The sequence below is a fragment of the Oncorhynchus kisutch genome, linkage group LG16, assembly GCF_002021735.2.
Source record: "Oncorhynchus kisutch isolate 150728-3 linkage group LG16, Okis_V2, whole genome shotgun sequence".
Taxonomy (NCBI): Eukaryota; Metazoa; Chordata; class Actinopteri; order Salmoniformes; family Salmonidae; genus Oncorhynchus; species Oncorhynchus kisutch.
The window spans coordinates 26,988,344-27,006,749 of record NC_034189.2 but is presented as its reverse complement, the minus strand read 5'-3'; the positions used below and the strand labels follow the sequence as shown (position 1 = coordinate 27,006,749).

Below are 18,406 nucleotides of genomic sequence, written 5' to 3'. Positions count from 1 at the left end.
CTCGTGCAGCCGTCAGTGATAAATTAGACACATGGTTGGCCCTGCGCCAAATCAGTCAGCACAAGCACCCCCGTCCCCGTCTTTGCTCCGACCCATGCCCTGACTCGCATGCCCACCAGTCTCTCAACACTCCCCATCCCTCCATTTTATCTTAGCTCCCATCTGGCCCTCGAGCCCTCCACACATAGGTCATCGGATTCATGTTTCATCGGGCTAAATTTAACCCAGCGGCTCCGCGAACTGCCAATCACTGCGCACTGACTTTGACTGCCTGCCGCCATGTCAATACCACCATGGGGGCAATACCACCATGGGTAGCCTATTACAAAGAGCAAATCCTTTTGCCAATAATGAGACGCTGTTATTAGGCCTACATCAGAAACATGTATTGAGCATTAAAACCAGAACCCCCTAAAAGCACAATCTACTTTTAAAAAAGGTTAAAAACAATATTAATCCTAATATTCCCTTGAAAGTGAAATATGGTGAAGGATAAGGGATAAATTTTTATTGAGGCTCCAGTCATTATCCGAGAGTGCTTACTTGGTGCGTAAAAGCGCCCATATCACCTATGCCCAAAATAACGGTCCTTAGAATGAATGAGAGAGGCCCCATGCTCAGTGAATGAGAGGTTCCATTCGATGTTCTGGTGATTGCGCCCCCTCCCTGTTCTAGAATCTGAGAATTGAGGGTGACCACGCCTGCGCACTAAGCACAATATTGCCTAGGTTTATTTCATGGGTATTTGGAAAGGCTGGGTGAGGGAGTGAGCGAAAGGCGGAGAGTGCTAGGCTACGGACATTGTGGGTTTAAGGTTCCCACTCTTTTTAGGCTGGCGGCTGACCCAAGCGTATGCCCCCCCCCCCCCCCTCCCCTCCCCTCCCCCAACGAGAACGATTTCGACGGAGCCGCAGGACAAAATAGGGAGGATAGTGGAAGCGACTGGAATGAGAGAAGAAGAGAGCTGATTTAGGAGATAAGGTACGACAGAGGCATCGCGGCGGTAGACACCAACTAGACAACGGTAGCTACGGACGAAGGGAGAAAAAGGAAGACATAAAAAAGTGGGAAGGTTTGACAGTTTTGTAAAGCGAACAGAGTAAACAAATTGTGGAAACGTTAGTTCACCGGGTAAGTTAAGCCTACTTATCATAACGTGAATATAACGGGTGTGATTTTGCGTGAGACTAACTAACATTGCCTATGCTCGTCTGCTCATAGCTGTCACCTTATTTTCATTCTCATTCTACATAGCTGCTCACTTGTGAGCATTATGAGATGATAGCCAACCAATAAAACAACATTGCATTGTTGTATTGTAGGCTATCAAGTTTGATAGCCTATAAGCAATAAGCTGTTAAATTGCCCTTGCTCAATGCCCACTGATAAAGTTTCCGTTACCTATCAGCCAATCAAATGTATAATGTCATGCATATCTTCGGTGGGACGATTTTACACATAGAGATTGACCAAAATAACTTGGGACCGAAACTCAAACCTACCGCTATGCTCGCCGTAGCCTTATCATGCGCATTAGCTTAGTCATTTTACTCTAGTAGCCTACATTCCTATCAGCAATGTGCGACGTAGTGTATCAATACCACGATTTCTCCTTGTGTGGTTCATGCAACAATGTTACACTTGCCTTTCGGCTGGAGCGGAGCCCCCATATTAGTTAGTGGGCCTCAGCCCCCTAGCAGTGCGCATGCATGCAACGATGCCGTCACTGACAGCCGGTTCACGTTTTGTGCGCACTAGGCCGCGCTAGGCTCCTACACTGCGGAGAAGACACGCGTGTTATAAAAATGTGACAGCGACAGTTTGTCTGTTACTAATATGTCAATGAACATATCCTTATTATGAATGTGTGTTTACGTGCAACCGATAGTCTCAAATTGGCCTTGTGTGTGTCAAGCGCCGTGGTTAAGCCTCTACCAGTATAATCAGTCGTTTCCCAGTAGGCCTAGGCTATGGCTGCAGACCGAATTAAATCACAGTAAATTAATTGGAATATGCTATATGATGCAATACTTTTGTAGCTCTTTCTGTTAAATGGATATAACTTTCCACCAATACCTTTGCCATTATTCTAACAGCAAGTTGACCGTTATAATATTATTGACGTTATAACCAAAAACAACAAGTTGACCGTTATAATATTCTTGACGTTACAACCAAGAACAGCAAGTTGACCGTTATAATATTATTGACATTATAACCAAGGCTGACGCACGCGTGCATTGCTTTTGGCCAGGCATGGGGCCTTTCATTGAATCGCGTGCATTCCTCCGCCGCGATATATAGTCACTCACACACTCGGCAAATAATATACTTGTTTCCATAGTCCATTATTTGAAAATGTTCTAATGTTTGTGTCAATTGCACAAAAGTAGCATAGAGAAGGCCTTTACATTTTTCAGAAAAGTGTTATATCCTATTGCTCATAGTGAGTAGGCAATGGCTGACTGGTCCAGTTAAGAGGTGCCCTATCTCGTTGCTTTATTTTAGCTCGATATGATCTTTTTCTTTCTCCTAATGTCAGTGAACCAGCTCTTTATTAATTTTTGTATTCAATTCATAATGTTGCATTTCTTAATGTTATTAAGTCAAATATGCAAGTATTCCACTGGAGTGTGGTCATTTGGACACATTTAACATTATTATTGAAAATTCACAATAGGAGACAGTGTAGGCCTACTGTACACTTCATTACACTGCAAACAGTGTTAACATCATACCAAGTGCAGTAGGCCATCATTTTTCTATTGCTCAATAATGTGTTTATTGCTAGAAATAGGAATACAGGAATACACTCTCTTTTTATTTATTCTTTAGCAAAACCTTTTCAACATCTATTGTAGATGTATCAGCAAATAGGTAGTTTCCCAAGAATAAGCCATAACTAATATGTATTAGAATGGAGTTAGAGGTAAGTAGACCACTTGGAGTAATTGGACCCCCTTGCCCCAATCCCAGGACTCCTCAGTATCTGAGGGGTGTCATTACCAGTGATGTCATTAACAGTGATGTTATTACCAGCGGTGTCATTAACCAGTTCTTAGTCCTCATTAACATTTTATGTTTACATTTTGTCATTTAGCAGACGCTCTTAGCCAGAGCGACTTACAGTTAGTGCATTCATCTTAATAAGATAGCTGGGTTGGACAACCACATATGTCAGTCATAGTAAGTTCATTTTCCCCCAATAACGTAGCTATCAGCAAAGTCAGTGCTAGTAGGGGGAGGGAAAAGTCAAGTGCGAGTGTTATGTCATGAAAGGCAATCTTTTTTTTCTTTCTTTTTTTCGCCAACCTCTTCCCACATTCCCCCTCCCCCCTGTGACATCATTGCCTCGGCAGCAGGTATGGCAGACGCAGACGTCGACTTCCAGACAGGCGATGCCGGGGCATCCGCTACCTTCCCCCAGCAGTGCTCGGCCCTGCGCAAGAACGGCTTCGTGGTGCTGAAGGGACGACCCTGCAAGATCGTGGAGATGTCCACGTCCAAGACCGGCAAACACGGCCACGCTAAGGTCAGTGGTGCCCGATTTGACTGTAACCATTTGTATAGCCCTGGCTGGTGTGCAGACATGAAGGCGTGTCTGACATCATACTATCTTGCCCTTGTTTCTGAGTCTGTACGTATTGTCTACAACTCCCTGAACAGTTTGTGTTTTCTTTCCTTTATGGGCAGGTCCACATGGTTGGTATTGACATCTTCAACGGAAAGAAGTATGAGGATATCTGTCCCTCCACCCACAACATGGACGTACCCAACATCAAGAGACTAGACTACCAGGTGAGAGGACATTGGAATGGCCAAAGCAGTGAGGGGGACAGAAAGCACAGAGGGAGAGAAGGAGAAGTAGTGAGAAAGAGGTATTGCTGGTTTGAGTGAGATGGCCAATTAGGTAACACTCACTCTCAAACAAAATGGCCACGTCACTGGTAATAGATGTCCCTTGTGCATTCTGATTCCTATTTGTAATTCCCTGACTCAATCCCCTGCTTGACTCACACTGGAAGATCTGTGAGGATTGACTAGGTGTCAGCAGTATGGTGGAACCTCCCTATAGCCCAGGGATCATCAACTAGATTCAGCCGCAGGCTGATTTTATCTTGAGCGGATGATCGGGGGGCCGGAACATGAATACAAATCGTTTATAGTCGGCAAATTGCCTGCGTGGGAATACTTAGGAACAGATTTCCAAAAATGTAATAATTTGGAACTGATTTACTGGTGTTTTACAGTCTTTTATGTCCAACAATGAAAATGTGAAATGTTATGTTTTTGCTCAGAAAACTTGGGGGGCCAAATAAAACCACCCACGGGCCAAATTCATCCCGCTGGCCGCCAGTTGGAGAACCATGCTATAGCCTATTAATAGGCAGTGGAGACATTAGCATTTTTCCCGTACCAATCCAGTGCTGTTTAAGCCATGAGGAAAAGTCAATGAGCGTGGAGGAACACATAATGGAGTTTGTAGGGGAATGTAATCACAGTGGTGTGTCTAGTAAAACTCTGGGATGGAATGCCTTTGACCTACACCAGCACAAGTTCCAAACTTTCTCATGGTCCTTCGAGCCGGATAGGGAACCTCAAGTGTGTAGCTGTTTTTTCTCCTGTGTTCATTTTTACCCTCTTTCATGGCGGGAGACTCTGGCACTGTGGGTGGACATGAGAGCACACAGGAGCTCTAATTGATTGATTGATTGACTGGGCAGTCACAAAAGGGTCAGAAATGAAAAGAGAGTACTTTTCATGCGTCTCTCTTTTCTGGCATCCTCCTTTCCCTCCCTCCTCTCTTCCCCCTGCAGTTGATTGGGATCACGGATGGTTACTTGTCTCTGCTCCAGGACAGCGGTGAAGTGAGAGAGGACCTGAAGATGCCAGAAGGAGACATGGGCAAAGAAATCGAAACCAAGTACGACGCTGGAGAGGAGATTCTGGTCAGTGGTGTTCCTCATCCTACTTCTTCTATGATTCTCCCTTCGACAAGAAATTGCCTACGTTGCTATTAAGCATGGCAGTTTTGTAAGACACAGTGTTGCATGGGAGTAGCACTTTTGCTTAAGTCCAGAGATTTTATTATCCTTATTCAGTCCTTTGTACCTCCTCTACATAAGCAGTTGTGTAGGTAAACATATCTGATTCATGTTTTCCATTCCTCTTCTGATCCATTTACCCAGTGTGTGTTTGGTGGAAATTCCATACAATGGGATGAAGTACTTAAGTAAAAATACTTTAAAGTACTACTTAAGTATTTTTGGGGGCTATCTGTACATTACTATTCATATTTTTTGATAACTTTTACTTTACTACATTCCTTATGAAAATATTGTACTTTTTACTCCATACATTTTCCTTGACACCCAAAAGTACTGGTTACATTTTGAATGCTTAGCAGGACAGAACATGGTCCAATTCACACACCAATGAAGAGAACATCCCTGGTCATCTCTACTGCCTCTCATCTGGTGGACTCACCAAATACAAATGCTTTGTTTGTAAATGAGTGTTGGAGTGTGTCCCTGGCTATCCGTAAATTTAAAAACACGAAAATCTGGTGTGCTTAATTAATATAAAGATTTTGAAATATATATATTTTTTTACTTTAACTTTTGATACTTTAGTATATTTAAAACCAAACACTTTAAGACTTTTACTCAAGTAGTATATTACTGGGTGACTTTCACATAAGTCATTTTCCACTAAGGTATCTTTACTTATACTGAGGTATGACAATTGAGTACTTTTTCCACCACTGATTCTGTACGTATTATAGCTGCTATAGTCATATTGAACCTGTATACTTACATTACTTCCGGGAATTGAATGTCCCTGTCACGAACAGTTAAAATTAGCAGAGTACACAAATACCCTCACTTATCAGTGAAGACTGGCAGGACTAGGGATACATGGAATTTGGGAGTAAGACTGTACAGTATGTAGCACATACCAGTCTCTACTGGGAATCGATACCATGCTCTCAGCAGCACTCTGCAAAGTGTTATGGTTTAGGGCACAGGAGGTTGGTGGCACCTTAATTGGGGAGGACAGGCTCGTGGTAGTGATTGGAGCGAAATAGGTGGAATGGTATCAAAAACATGCCATTCCATTTGCTCTGTTCCAGCCATGATTAGGAGCCGTCCTCCCCTCAGCAGCCTCCACTGGTTTGGGGGTAACAATTGCTTCAAGTCTCAGGGAATGTCACAGCCTAAGATAGACACACCTAGTTTACTTCTACTACACTGTTCTGATAATTAAAATGAATGTATTTTTGTTTGTTTCCCAGATCACTGTTCTGTCTGCGATGAATGAGGAGGCTGCAGTTGCCATCAAGGCCATGGCTAAATAAGACACTGCAGGTAAATGCAAAGGCTTTCTGTATCCCAACTGAACTACATGTCACCTCATACACACACTGCCTGTGACAAAAGTGCCTGGACACATGTGTGTGTGTGTGTGTGTGTGTGTGTGTGTGTGTGTGTGTGTGTGTGTGTGTGTGTGTGTGTGTGTGTGTGTGTGTGTGTGTGTGTGTGTGTGTGTGTGTGTGTGTGTGTGATGCCACAGGACACTTTTTAACATGCACGTGCATTGCCAGGTTACACGTACATAACACTGTATGTCTATGGACCAAGGGGAAGGCAACTCCAAGACTGCTTTTTGGAGAACATCTCTATTCAAGACCTTGAACTACAGAGACGTTGGCACAACAGGAGTTATGGTTAATGTTGATCAAGGTCTTTCTGAATGTATCTTATTTACTTGAATGTCTTTTTTATCAGCCAAGCTTAGGTACATGTTTTACTTTGCCTAAGGACGCACTGAAACACTTTGGCTGGTCCCCCAGGCGACTTATTTATTTGTTTTTATATCACAGGAGGTTGGTGGCAACTTAATTGGTGGAGGACGGGCTCGTGGGAAAGGCTGGAGTGGAATAGGTGGAATGGTATCAAATACATAATAATGTCTGTAACGGCGCAAATGGAATGGCATCAAACACATGGACAATGTGCCATTATTATGAACCGTCCTCCCCTCAGCAGCCTCCTGTGTTTGAAATGTTACTGTTGGTTTACCTGGTTGTAGTCTTCATTCGCACTACAGTATATGTCTGTTTTGAAAAACATGTTGAAACAAGGGAATTGTTTAAGAGTACTATACAATATACTGGGGATGTCTTGTTTTTCCATGTACATTGCATTCGGAAAGTATTCAGACCCCTTGACTTTTTCCACATTTTGTTACCTTTACAGCCTTATTCTGAAATGGATTAAATAGTTTTTTCCCTCATCAATTTACACAAAACCCCATAATGACAAAGCAAAAACAGGTTTTAAGAAATTTTTGAGTCTTCTTAGGTATGACGCTACAAACTTGGCACACCTATATTTGGGGAGTTTCTTTCTTTTCTTTCTCCCATTCTTCTCTGCAGATCCTCTCAAGCTCTGTCACGTTGGATGGGGAGTGTTGCTGCACAGCTATTTTCAGGTCTCTCCAGAGATCGATCGGGTTCAAGTCCGGGCTCTGGCTGGGCCACTCAAGGACATTCAGAGACTTGTCCAATAGGCACTCCTGCGTTGCCTTGGCTATGTGCTTAGGGTCGCTGTCCTGTTGGTAGATGAACCTTCTGAGCGCTCTGGAGCAGGTTTTCATCAAGGATCGCTCTGTACTTTGGCCCGTTCATCTTTCCCTCGATCCTGACTAGTCTCCCAGTCCCTGCCGCTGAAAAACATCCCCACAGCATGATGCTGCCACCACCATGCTTCACAGTAGAGATGGTGCCAGGTTTCCTCCCGACGTGACGCTTGGCATTCAGTCCAAAGAGTTCAATCTTGGTTTCATCAGACCAGAGAATCTTGTTTCTGTAATATTTCAGTTTTAAATTTTTTAAATAAATTTGCTAAAATTAAAAATTAAAAAAGTTTTTGCTTTGTCATTATGGGGTATTGTGAGTAGATTGATGGGGGGGGGGGACTATTTAATCAATCTAAGAATAAGGCTGTAACGTAACAAAATGTGGAAAAAGTCAAGGGGTCTGAATACTTTCCGAATGCACTGTATATTATATGAAATCTTGCCTACCCCTTATGCACGTATTACTTGCTTACATATGTTATTTATTTACAGTATTTATGTATGAGCACATGTATATATAAAGAGTTGTTTTATATAGATTCCAATGCTTGGTGTATTTGTGTGAATGTAATGGTGTATTTACAGTGAGCTCCAAAAGTATTGGGACAGTGAGCTCCAAATGTATTGGGACAGTGACACATTTTTGGTTGTTTTGGCTCTGAAATGATAATGACTATGAGGTTAAAGTGCAGACTGTCAGCTTTAATTTTGAGGGTATTTTCTTTGATATCGGGTGGACCGTTTAGAAATGAGAAAGCGTTTTGTACATATTCCCCCCTCCATTTTAGGGGACCAAAAGTATTGGGACAAATTCACTTATGTGTATTAAAGTGGTCAAAAGTTGAGTATTTGGCTCCATATTCTTAGCGCCCAATGATTACACAAAGCTTGTGACTCTACAAACTTGTTGGATGCATAATGATTAATGATGGAGAAAGCTAGTTACACAAATATCATACCACCAAGACATTCTAACCTCACACCATTACAATAACAGGGGAGGTTAGCATTTTTATGTCTCTAACTTTCTCACTCATCATTATTCACGATTCATTCAGGATTATCCGTAATCATGGTAGCATCCACATTAAGGTAGAAGTGTTTAGAATCATATTCTATTATTAGTTACAATAAAAATGACTAAAATAATGACACAATACATTGTTTACCACTCATTTCTATTGTGCACAAAATAATCTGAAATACAACCAAAACATACAACAAATGCACCAAACAAGTTTGTAGTCACAACTTGATCTAACTAATCATTGCACGTATGAATTTGTCCCAATACTAAAATGGGGGGGACTATGTACAAAAAGTGCTGTAATTTATAAACGGTTCACCCAATATGGATGAAAATACCCTCAAATCAAAGCTGTCTACACTTCAACCTCATAGTAATTGTGTCATCACAAATCCAAAGTGCTGGAGTACAGAGCTGAAACAACAAATGTGTCACTGTCCCAATAACTTTGGAGCTCACTGTATATGAAATGTGCACTATGTGAGGTCAAGGTTGTTAAATGTGTGGTGGGTTACTGTATTTTGATGGTATGTGAAAGGATCTTTGTATTTTTGGAATGTTCGGAGTCCATACTGTATGTACCTCAATGCACTTGTGAACTGTTTTGTATTGATGCACACTAAATGATCCTGTCCACTTTTTTTTCTTTCTTCCCGTCTCTCCTTCCTATCCCTACGTGTCTCTTCCTCAATCACTTCATCTTCCCTTTTTCCCCCTTTTCTACCTATCCTACCCCTGTACTTTCCTTGTCCTCCCCACTCTCTTTCAGGAGTTAACAAGATGCACTGGACCTGGAAAAGGGAGGGAGTAAGGCCACGTCAATGCTATTCTCCCACTTTTGTTTTTGTAATCTCTCTCCCTCTCACTGTACTTTCTCGCCCTTCTCTGGGTTAAATTAGGAACGCAATTCAATAAATAATTGGAAATGGCAAAACATTCACTCCACACACACACACACACACCTGTACAGATGAAACGGAGAGAGAAGTTAGAATAGAGAAAAAGTGTTTTCTCACAAACAAATTGCCGCCTATGAGGGCAGGGCATAAGTAACTACTGTACCTAGTCAAGGGAGGAGGGGTGAGAATCTCACAAATGTCTGTTTTGTACATTTTTCCGATTCATCAAGGGCTTCTTCAACTCTATGCATGAGTGATGGATGCTGTTCTGTTTAGGAGCTCATTCAGCGGGAACACTGTGCTTGGAATGTTACAATAGAAATATAGCATACAGCATTGAAATTGGTGCCAGTTCTAGAACATGGAGATTGTGTCAGGTCTATACGTTCCATTTCTATCTGACGTTCCGAGCGATCCGCCCTTCTGAATGAGCCCCTTCTGTCTTGTTCAATATTTTGTGTAACGTATAGCACCTAAACCTGTCTGTTAAAAAACGTGTCATGATTTACATGCTAGGACCAGGGCCCAGATTCACAAAACCTTCTTAAGAAGAAATGTCTTAACAGCCATTTTTTCCTTAACTATAGGCTTATGATAAAAGATAAACACAGTTGCTATTCCTCAACAAAGGTGATTGGAAAAGTACTTGTGCTATTTCTTATGTTTCTCCTTTTAAGTAAGAAGTTAAGAAGAAATTAGATTCTTGAATATAAAGTTGGGGGATTTGTTCCTAATTCCAAGATAGCTAAACCCTTTGTCTTGAACTCAGGGCAGTGAGAGAAAAAGCTCATGAAAGCAATTGAACATGTTTAATTCACTCACAAACCTCATCTGAAAGTTTCAGTAATTTATTATTTTAAACCCAAGAACATACTAGAACAGTAATCTCAGTAGAAAATAGGATTGCCTTTGCTATATAAATGTTGTTGCTAGGCAACAGATTTAAGAAGACTAACAAGATATGAGAAGTTTGTAGGAAAATCATAAAATCTTAAGATAAAATTCCTCTTTTTCTTAAGAATATTCTTATGCAAGTGTTTTGTGAATCTGGGGCCAGTTCTTTGAGTAGGAGTTGAACAAGTGTCACACAGTAGCATTTGGGAGAAATGAAACTAGCAACCCAATTCCAGTGTCAATTTCAGTCTTTCAGATATCTGATCAAGTCCGTGCACAAGACTAAGTCCTTTCTTTGCGCAATCGGCCCCTTATCTTCCATTACCCTCAAAGCCTGGGCAAAGACCTTATCGACAGGGGCTGCCAACAGGGCAGGTAGCTAGCTAGTAGACACACTGGGTCACCTATAGAGAGAAGCATCACGTTTTTGACCCATTATTACTTTGTACAAACTCATGAATGAGAAAAAGTTATGGCATTTGGTTTTTGCATTCACAAAAGTCCAAAATGTGCAGAATGTCTCCCCGCCCCAAAACAAATTAAAGAAGACACAAATTGTTAAAAATGGTGTGTGCTTTATTTATTTATTTCACGGACATAATAGTTTACGGTAATACATCCAAACACACAATACAATTGACAAAGTATAACACTATACAGTTTCACAGTGGAGAAAATGGTTTCCTAGAACCCCTAGGCCTCTAAAACTAAAGTAATACAGCACTAACAAAATAAACTATACAAGAAATATTACTACAAAGTCAAGCCTGTAGGTTTGGGCTTTACAATCAACCATCAAAATCCAAGTTTTACTGTCCCATAATTCCAGTCTTCTAGAAGCCTATAAAATCTCAACGATAAGATCTCCTGGTAAAGGTAGTTTGGGCAGGTAAACATGGTTACTTGCTTTGGTGATAGAATCTCTGTCCACTCTGGGTGTGGGGGAGGAAAGCGTTGCGGGGAGCCGCTTGGGGAGAGCTCTGGAAAGCGGCCTGGTGGACGGAACAATGCCAATGAAATGTTATCAAGCAACAGCTAAGACCTTTAAGCTAAACCATGCATATTTTAAATGACCAAGTAATAATTGAAATTGAATATTATAGTTGACACATTAAAGATGTTTGCGTTCACTGTTAAGATTATTTCATACTCAAGATTCACACTGGTTTTCCTCTGGCTTTGGCTATGAGAGCTTGGACAAATTGTGCAAGAAAACAAAAATACAAATCACTTTTCAATCTATGCTTTAATAAAGAGCACGAGTAAAGCAATAACCAACTTTTTCCAAAATAACCTCTTTCTGAGGCACTCATATTTCTGATGGGGGTGATGGATCAACAGTGGGCAGTAACAGTAAGATGTGGGGTAGGGAGGGGGTAATGAGGTGTACCTTGGGAGTGGGGATCTGGACAGCCATGGAGGGAGTAGGGAGCAGGCTAGCAGCGGATGTATGGAGGGCTTGGGGGTGCATGGGTCTCAGAGCACCCTGGAAAAACACAAGAGGAGTTTAGGGAAAGACAAGAGGTAAGAGTGAGGACTCCGATTTGAATTGACATTTTTGCACTAAGCACTTAAACATTAAAACAGATTCACAACGAAGTGTATTGGTTGAATAGAGAACTCAACCTTATATAATAGGCATGTCTTGAAAGTGCATCTTCCCCCCTATCTGTCTGACCAGTGGTCTTACCGCGTCAGTGAAGCCAGACTGTTGGTTGGCATGTTCCAACTGCTTCTGAAGGGGTATTCCAGCACCAGGGATGAATCCAGGCTGGGATGTGAAGTGACTATGAACAGCATAGCCTGGCTGCTGATGAGGGAGGTACTGCATTGCCTGGAATGCAGACACACCTAGGCAGGAGACAGAAACAATCAGATTGGGTATTAAGGTATTAACCCATTCACATCCAAATACTATCTTTAGTACAATATCAACACGTGCCACAGAACAAATTCTCTTTGGTGGAAACTCATGAAATTGTTTCAACATAGTTAGTACAAGTGTCTAGACAGGCCACATTGACGTCATCTATCTATAAAATTTGAACAAATAATTCTAAGCACAACTTTGACAGTGGAGGCACTGTCAAAGTTGTGCTTAGAATTATTTGTTCAAATTTTCTCAATGATCAGCATCTGTCTTTTTTTTTATACATTTAAGAATCAAATTGTTTAAAAGCATATATAGGTCTTTCAGCAAGTATTCACAACCCTTGACTTTTTCCACATTTTGCTGTGTTATAGATTACATTCAGATTGGTTTTGTCATAGGAATTACGTTTTTAGAATGTTTTAACAAATTAATAAAAAATTAAAAGGAGAAATAATAGGCATCCACCTCTGTTAGGGAAAGACTAAATAAGTTCAGGAGTAAAATTGTGCTTAACAAGACACACAGTAATCTGCATGGACTCACTGTGTGCAATAAGTGTTAAACATGATTTTTTTAAATGACCACCTCATCTCTTTACCCCACACATACAATTATCTCTAAGGTCCCTCAGTCGAGCGATGAATTTCAAACACTAGTCATTCAACCACAAAGACCAGGGACGTTTTCCAATGCCTCGCAAAGAAGGGCACCTATTGCTAGCTGGGTAAAAATCTATTTAAAAAGTAGACATTGAATGTCCCTTTGAAAATTGTAAAGTTATTAATTACACTTTGGATGGTGTATCAATACACCCAGTCACTACAAAGATAGATGCATGCTTCCTAACGCAGTTGCCGGAGAGGAAGGAAAACCCTCAGGGATTTCATCATGGTGGTGACTAAAACAGAGTTTAATGGCTGTGATAGGAAACTGAGGACAGATCAACAACATTGTAGTTACTCCAGAATACTAACCTAATTGACAGCGTGAAAAGAAGGAATCCTGCACAGAATTCAAATATTCCAAAACATGCATCCTGTTTGCAACAAGGCACTAAAGTAATACTGCAAAACAAATGTGGCAAAGTAATACACTTTTTGTCCTGAAAGTGTTATGTTATGGACAAATCCAATATAATACATTACTAAGTACCACTCTCCATAATTTCAAGAATAGTGGTGGCTGCATTGTGTTATGTTATGCTTGTTATCATTAAGGACTGGGGAGTTTTTCAGGATAAAAAAGAAACAGAACGGAGCTAAGCACAGGCAAAATCCTAGAGGGAAACCTGGTTCAGTCTGCTTTCCACCAGACACGGGGAGATTAATTCACCTTTCAGCAGGACAATAACCTAAAACACAAGGAACAATCTACACTGGATTGCTTACCAAGAAGAGAGTGAATGTTCCTGAGTGGCCGAGCTAGAGTTTTGAATGAAATCTTCTTGAAAATCTATGACAAGACTTGAAAATGGTTGTCTAGCAATGATCAACAACCAATTTGACAGAATTTTGAAAAGAATAATGGACAAATGTTGCACGATCCAAGTGGGGAAAGCTTTTAGAGACTTACCCAGAATGACTCACAGCTGTAATCACTGCCAAACGTGCTTCTACAAAGTATTGACTAAGGGTTGTGAATACTTATGGAAATAGTATATTTCTGTATTACATTTTCAATACAATTACCAAAATGAATTCAGGCTGTAACACAACAAAATGTGGAATAAGTCAAGGGGTATGAATACTTTCTGAATGCACTGTAATACACTGTATATAAAACATAGACATGGTTTTAAAAAGGTAGTTGTAATATTTCATTAAGTACAGACATTTGTAGGTGGCTTAACTTGTCCCTGTCCCTGTCCCATGGCTCAGTTTACCCCATACCTAGGGTAAGTTGTGCCAAGAGACAACTTTTTTTGTACCGTTATGTTTTCAAAACTCTAATGTTTACATGAATTCTGATTATTTCCAAGGATTCACAACATTCTGAAATATATGTAAACAGAACAAAAATATAAAGCAACATATAAAGTGTTGGTCCCATGTTTCATGAGCTGAAATAAAAGATCCAAGACATCTACCTGACAGGTGTTGCATATTTGGAAAGTGATTAAACAGCATGATCATTACACAGGTGCACCTTGTGCTGGGAACAATATAAGACCACTCTAAAATGTGCAGTTGTCACAACATTATACCACATGTCTCAAGATTTGAGGGAGTGGGCAATTAGCATGCTGACTGTAGGAATGTCCACCAGAGCTGTTGCCAGAGAATTCAATGATAATTTCTCTACCATAAGCTTCCTCCAATGTCGTTTTAGAGAATTTGGCACTATATCCAACCGGGCCTCACAACCGCAGACCATGTGTATGGCGATGTGTGGGCGATCGGTTTGCCGATGTCAACGTTGTGAACATAGTGCCACATAGTGGAGGTGGTATGGGCAGGCATAAGCTTCGAACAACAAACACAATTGCATTTTATCAATGGCAATTTCAATGCACAAAATTACAGTGACAAGTTCCTGAGGCCCATTGTGAGGCCATATTTGTTTTTAAGGTACCAACAGATGCATATCTTGATTATCCCGGTCATGTGAAATCCATAAATTAGGGCCTAATGAATTTATTTTATTTTGACTGATTTCCTCATATGAACTGTAACTCAGAAAAATCTGATAATTTTAAATGTTGCGTTTATATTTTTGTTCAGTATAGATATCTTTGTTAGAAAGAATACTTTATTTCCCTTGACGGAGTGATGCGGAATGTAAAAAGTGGCAGAATCTATCCCACTCTCCCCTATTGAAAAATGTCCGTTATGGACATGAATAGTTTAAGGCAACAGTAAACCTGTTATGATGCTATAATCGATTTCGTAAACTGAAATAAGATAATTAACAAACCCATTTGAAAAACTAAAGCTATACTGAAATGATTAGATTTCACTCCAAAACTAAATAAAATAAAAACCATCATGAACTATGTTCAGTTTCTTTCCACCATATTTTTTTGCACCATCTTCAGTGCTATTCCTTTTAAAAACCAAGTCACATTGAGATTTCCTTTATATTTCAAACCTAACCTATGACCTGACCCATCACCTGAAGTATTACAACCCCCCACTGGCAATATCTCCACAAACTATTCAACACAAATGGCTCTTAGCCTCCCACAAATGTTCTCTCTCTTACACTAAAACAAAGACAAAATATTTTATACAACTAAAACTAAATTAAAAAATAGCAAATCAGGTCTGAAAACAAAAATCAACTTAACTGAATTTCAAATTAAAATCCCAGCCACACACATCCTACCTCTGATCTGGGAGCTGCTCGCGAAGCTGACAGGTACAGAGGGGCCGGGGGCGTAGGTGGAGGGGTGTTGTGTCTGGGCCACGCCGTAGCTCTCGTGGACCGACTGACTACCCCCAAACTGTCCGTGCTCAGCCGGGCCCGCACTGAACCCAGCCTGGTTCTGGTAGTGACGGCCCTGTGGAGCGAGGAGAGTGAAACGGTCACTCTAAGCAAATCACACAGAGCACGGGTTAGGCGTCTGTTGGCATCATTGACATTTTCTATGGCTCAGTGGGTAGGGGCGTGGTGTTTAGAACTACAGAGTTAAGGATTTGATTCCAGCTTGATGTCTGGAACTCCATTTATTGACCACATTGCTCCTCAGACACAAGTGAAAAGTGTGCTTCATAGAAAGCTCTCAAATGGTTAGAAAGGATATTACACATGCGGAGGGCTTGCCAGTTGCCACTCACCGGGTTGACCGGTGTTGGAAACAACTGCTTACTGCGCTCCGACAGCAGTCCCCCGGCCCTGTTGTGACTGACTGGACTGCCTGACAGAGGGAAGAGAGAACAAAAAAAAAAAGAGATGAGGGAGGAGTATAGTGAAGTGACAGGTGTCAGTGAAGTCACTGAAGACATTTGTGGAGAGAAACAATGTGCCACATATATTGAAAATCAAAAGGTCTGGTAGATGACCATATTATTATGATTATTATGTAATTGATAGGAGATTGCATTTATGAACAGATGTAGGCTAAACCTTACATTCAATGTTAAGGAGATGCTGTCCTGTGTGCATGGTTAGACTGGGCTGGTAGCTGGCTGACGTCAGTGTTGTGATGTCACTGCAGGAGAGGTAAAAACAGGTGAGATATCTGACAGGAGAACTCAAACAATCAGCAAATCCTGATATCTATGGCCTTACTACAATCACATTCCTAATCCAAACTGGGAGTATTGCATTTCAATCATCTAAAGTGGATCCTTGACCTTGACCTTTTCTACAGCTACATTAACATTATAATAATAACAATAGTAATACATGGGATTTTAAGAGCCTTTAAAACAAAAACAAAAAAGGACACTATGTTAAGGAAGCTTGACCGGTGAAAGCACATTTCTAGACACATCCAGGCATCCAAACTGTTTTCACCCAAGCTGTTTCCATGTCGGTAAATATTAAGGAAAGAAGACAAGGAAAGAAAGCCACTTAAGATTATTGAGATGCACCTGAGGAGTCATAGAGGCTCAATTCCTCTCACCTCTGCTCCTTCCTGCGTCTCTTCTCCTCCTCATGCAGGACCTTCTTCAGCTGGAGGAAGAGCTGATGCTTCTCCTCCTGAAGTCCCTGCAGTTTCTCCCCCATCTTCATCACCTGTGAGGAGGAAAAGGGAGGGGAAGAGACAGTTAAGGTGAACAAGTTCTCTGATTGATCTCCATCTGTTTGTATGTTGTTATGACTTTCTCTGACCTGTTCTTTGGTCTCCTCCAAGGACATCCTCTCCTCTATCTCTTTTGTTCTCTTTCTCTCTTCTTCCTCTTTCATCTTCTGCTCCATCATCTTGTCCACCTCTTCCTCCTCTGAGATTAGGAAGAAAATAAATCTCCTTGAGAACAATGAGAAATGTGCACCAATTCCAACAAGATAATTGTGGAAGCAAATCAGGTTACATTCCAGTTACGGTTGGTGAGGAATGCAGTAGTCAAGCAAAGTCTTGTGATATCTCACCTTGTCTTTTACGCTCCCTTTCTCTCATTATGTGTTTGTGGAGGGCTCTGGCCATAGCGTTGGACAGCTTCGGTCTGTCCAGCAGAGCAGGCATGGTGACAGGCAGTGGAGGGGCCAGCTGAATGCAGCAGAATGGAGAACATATGTTGAATAGTAGCTAGCTACATGCAGCAATAAAAAAGTGACAATTACCAGCTAGGAACTGAACATGTTGTTTTCTTCAAACATTTACTTTGTTGCTAATAGAAATACATAATCATAGCTATAGTTAATTGCATTAACCATCAGCTAGCTAACGTTGCGTTTAATCTGGCTATGCTAGTTGGTAACTAGAATTGCTAACTCAATGAAGAACCGCCAGCAGGCGTTAAATTGTAAACAGACTTTCGTTGCTTTATGAGTCTCCGCTTGGAGTTTGGTTGTTTTGCATAATTATAAAGCGGAAAATTACCGTTTTTCTACGAAAAACACTGACTTTTTGTCTGTATTGTAAATTTAAAAAAATTAAATCATGGTTAACCCCAACCAATACACTTCCGGTGTGAAATGGAGCTTCCTGTTTTGACTTCAGGGGAAACCTGGGAGTTTATAATTAGCGCGTGGCCCAGACCTTGATCAGATGATATTATTTGGAATGACTGAAGTTCATGGCCGGCCCGCTCATTATACAGGATTAGGTGGCCGATTGACTAGGGCTGCATGTTCTGAGCTAAACTGACCAAGATGCACCTCCAATAACTACACTTTAATTTATTTATTTCACCTTTATTTAACCAGGTAAGCCAGTTGAGAACAAGTTCTCATTTACAACTGCGACCTGGCCAAGATAAAGCAAAGCAGTGCGACAAAAAACAACAACACAGAGTTACACATGGGATAAACAAAAGTACAGTCAATAACACAGTAGAAATGTCTAAATACAGTGTTTGCAAATGGAATAAGGAGGTAAGGCAATAAATAGGTCATAGTAACGAAGTAATTACAATTTAGCAAATGAACACTGTAGTGATAGATGTGCAGATGATGATGTGCAAGTAG

The 18,406-nt window shown here is 40.9% G+C and overlaps 2 protein-coding genes across 4 annotated transcripts; one reads left to right on the top strand and one right to left on the bottom strand.

Annotated features, from left to right (window-relative positions):
* The first annotated feature begins 730 nt into the window (after positions 1–730).
* On the top strand, positions 731–11,026 carry LOC109906566 (eukaryotic translation initiation factor 5A-1). 2 transcript variants are annotated; one of them, XM_020504317.2, is made up of 6 exons: positions 731–1,131; positions 3,360–3,532; positions 3,694–3,798; positions 4,818–4,949; positions 6,296–6,368; positions 9,438–11,026. In XM_020504317.2, the coding sequence occupies exons 2-5, from the start codon at positions 3,365–3,367 to the stop codon at positions 6,356–6,358; spliced, it is 468 nt and encodes a 155-aa protein (XP_020359906.1). In that variant the 5' UTR covers positions 731–1,131; positions 3,360–3,364; the 3' UTR covers positions 6,359–6,368; positions 9,438–11,026. The 2 variants fall into 2 exon arrangements, with proteins under 2 accessions (XP_020359906.1, XP_020359907.1); XM_020504318.2 differs by having other exon boundaries at positions 732–1,131; positions 3,363–3,532.
* On the bottom strand, positions 11,017–17,943 carry LOC109906565 (G protein pathway suppressor 2). 2 transcript variants are annotated; one of them, XM_020504315.2, is made up of 10 exons: positions 17,820–17,943; positions 17,369–17,486; positions 17,111–17,220; positions 16,902–17,014; positions 16,405–16,484; positions 16,111–16,190; positions 15,659–15,863; positions 12,152–12,312; positions 11,852–11,947; positions 11,017–11,453 (listed from the first exon to the last, which is right to left on the bottom strand). In XM_020504315.2, the coding sequence occupies exons 2-10, from the start codon at positions 17,460–17,462 to the stop codon at positions 11,361–11,363; spliced, it is 1,032 nt and encodes a 343-aa protein (XP_020359904.1). In that variant the 5' UTR covers positions 17,463–17,486; positions 17,820–17,943; the 3' UTR covers positions 11,017–11,360. The 2 variants fall into 2 exon arrangements, with proteins under 2 accessions (XP_020359904.1, XP_020359905.1); XM_020504316.2 differs by having other exon boundaries at positions 15,659–15,833.
* Positions 17,944–18,406: the final 463 nt, after the last annotated feature.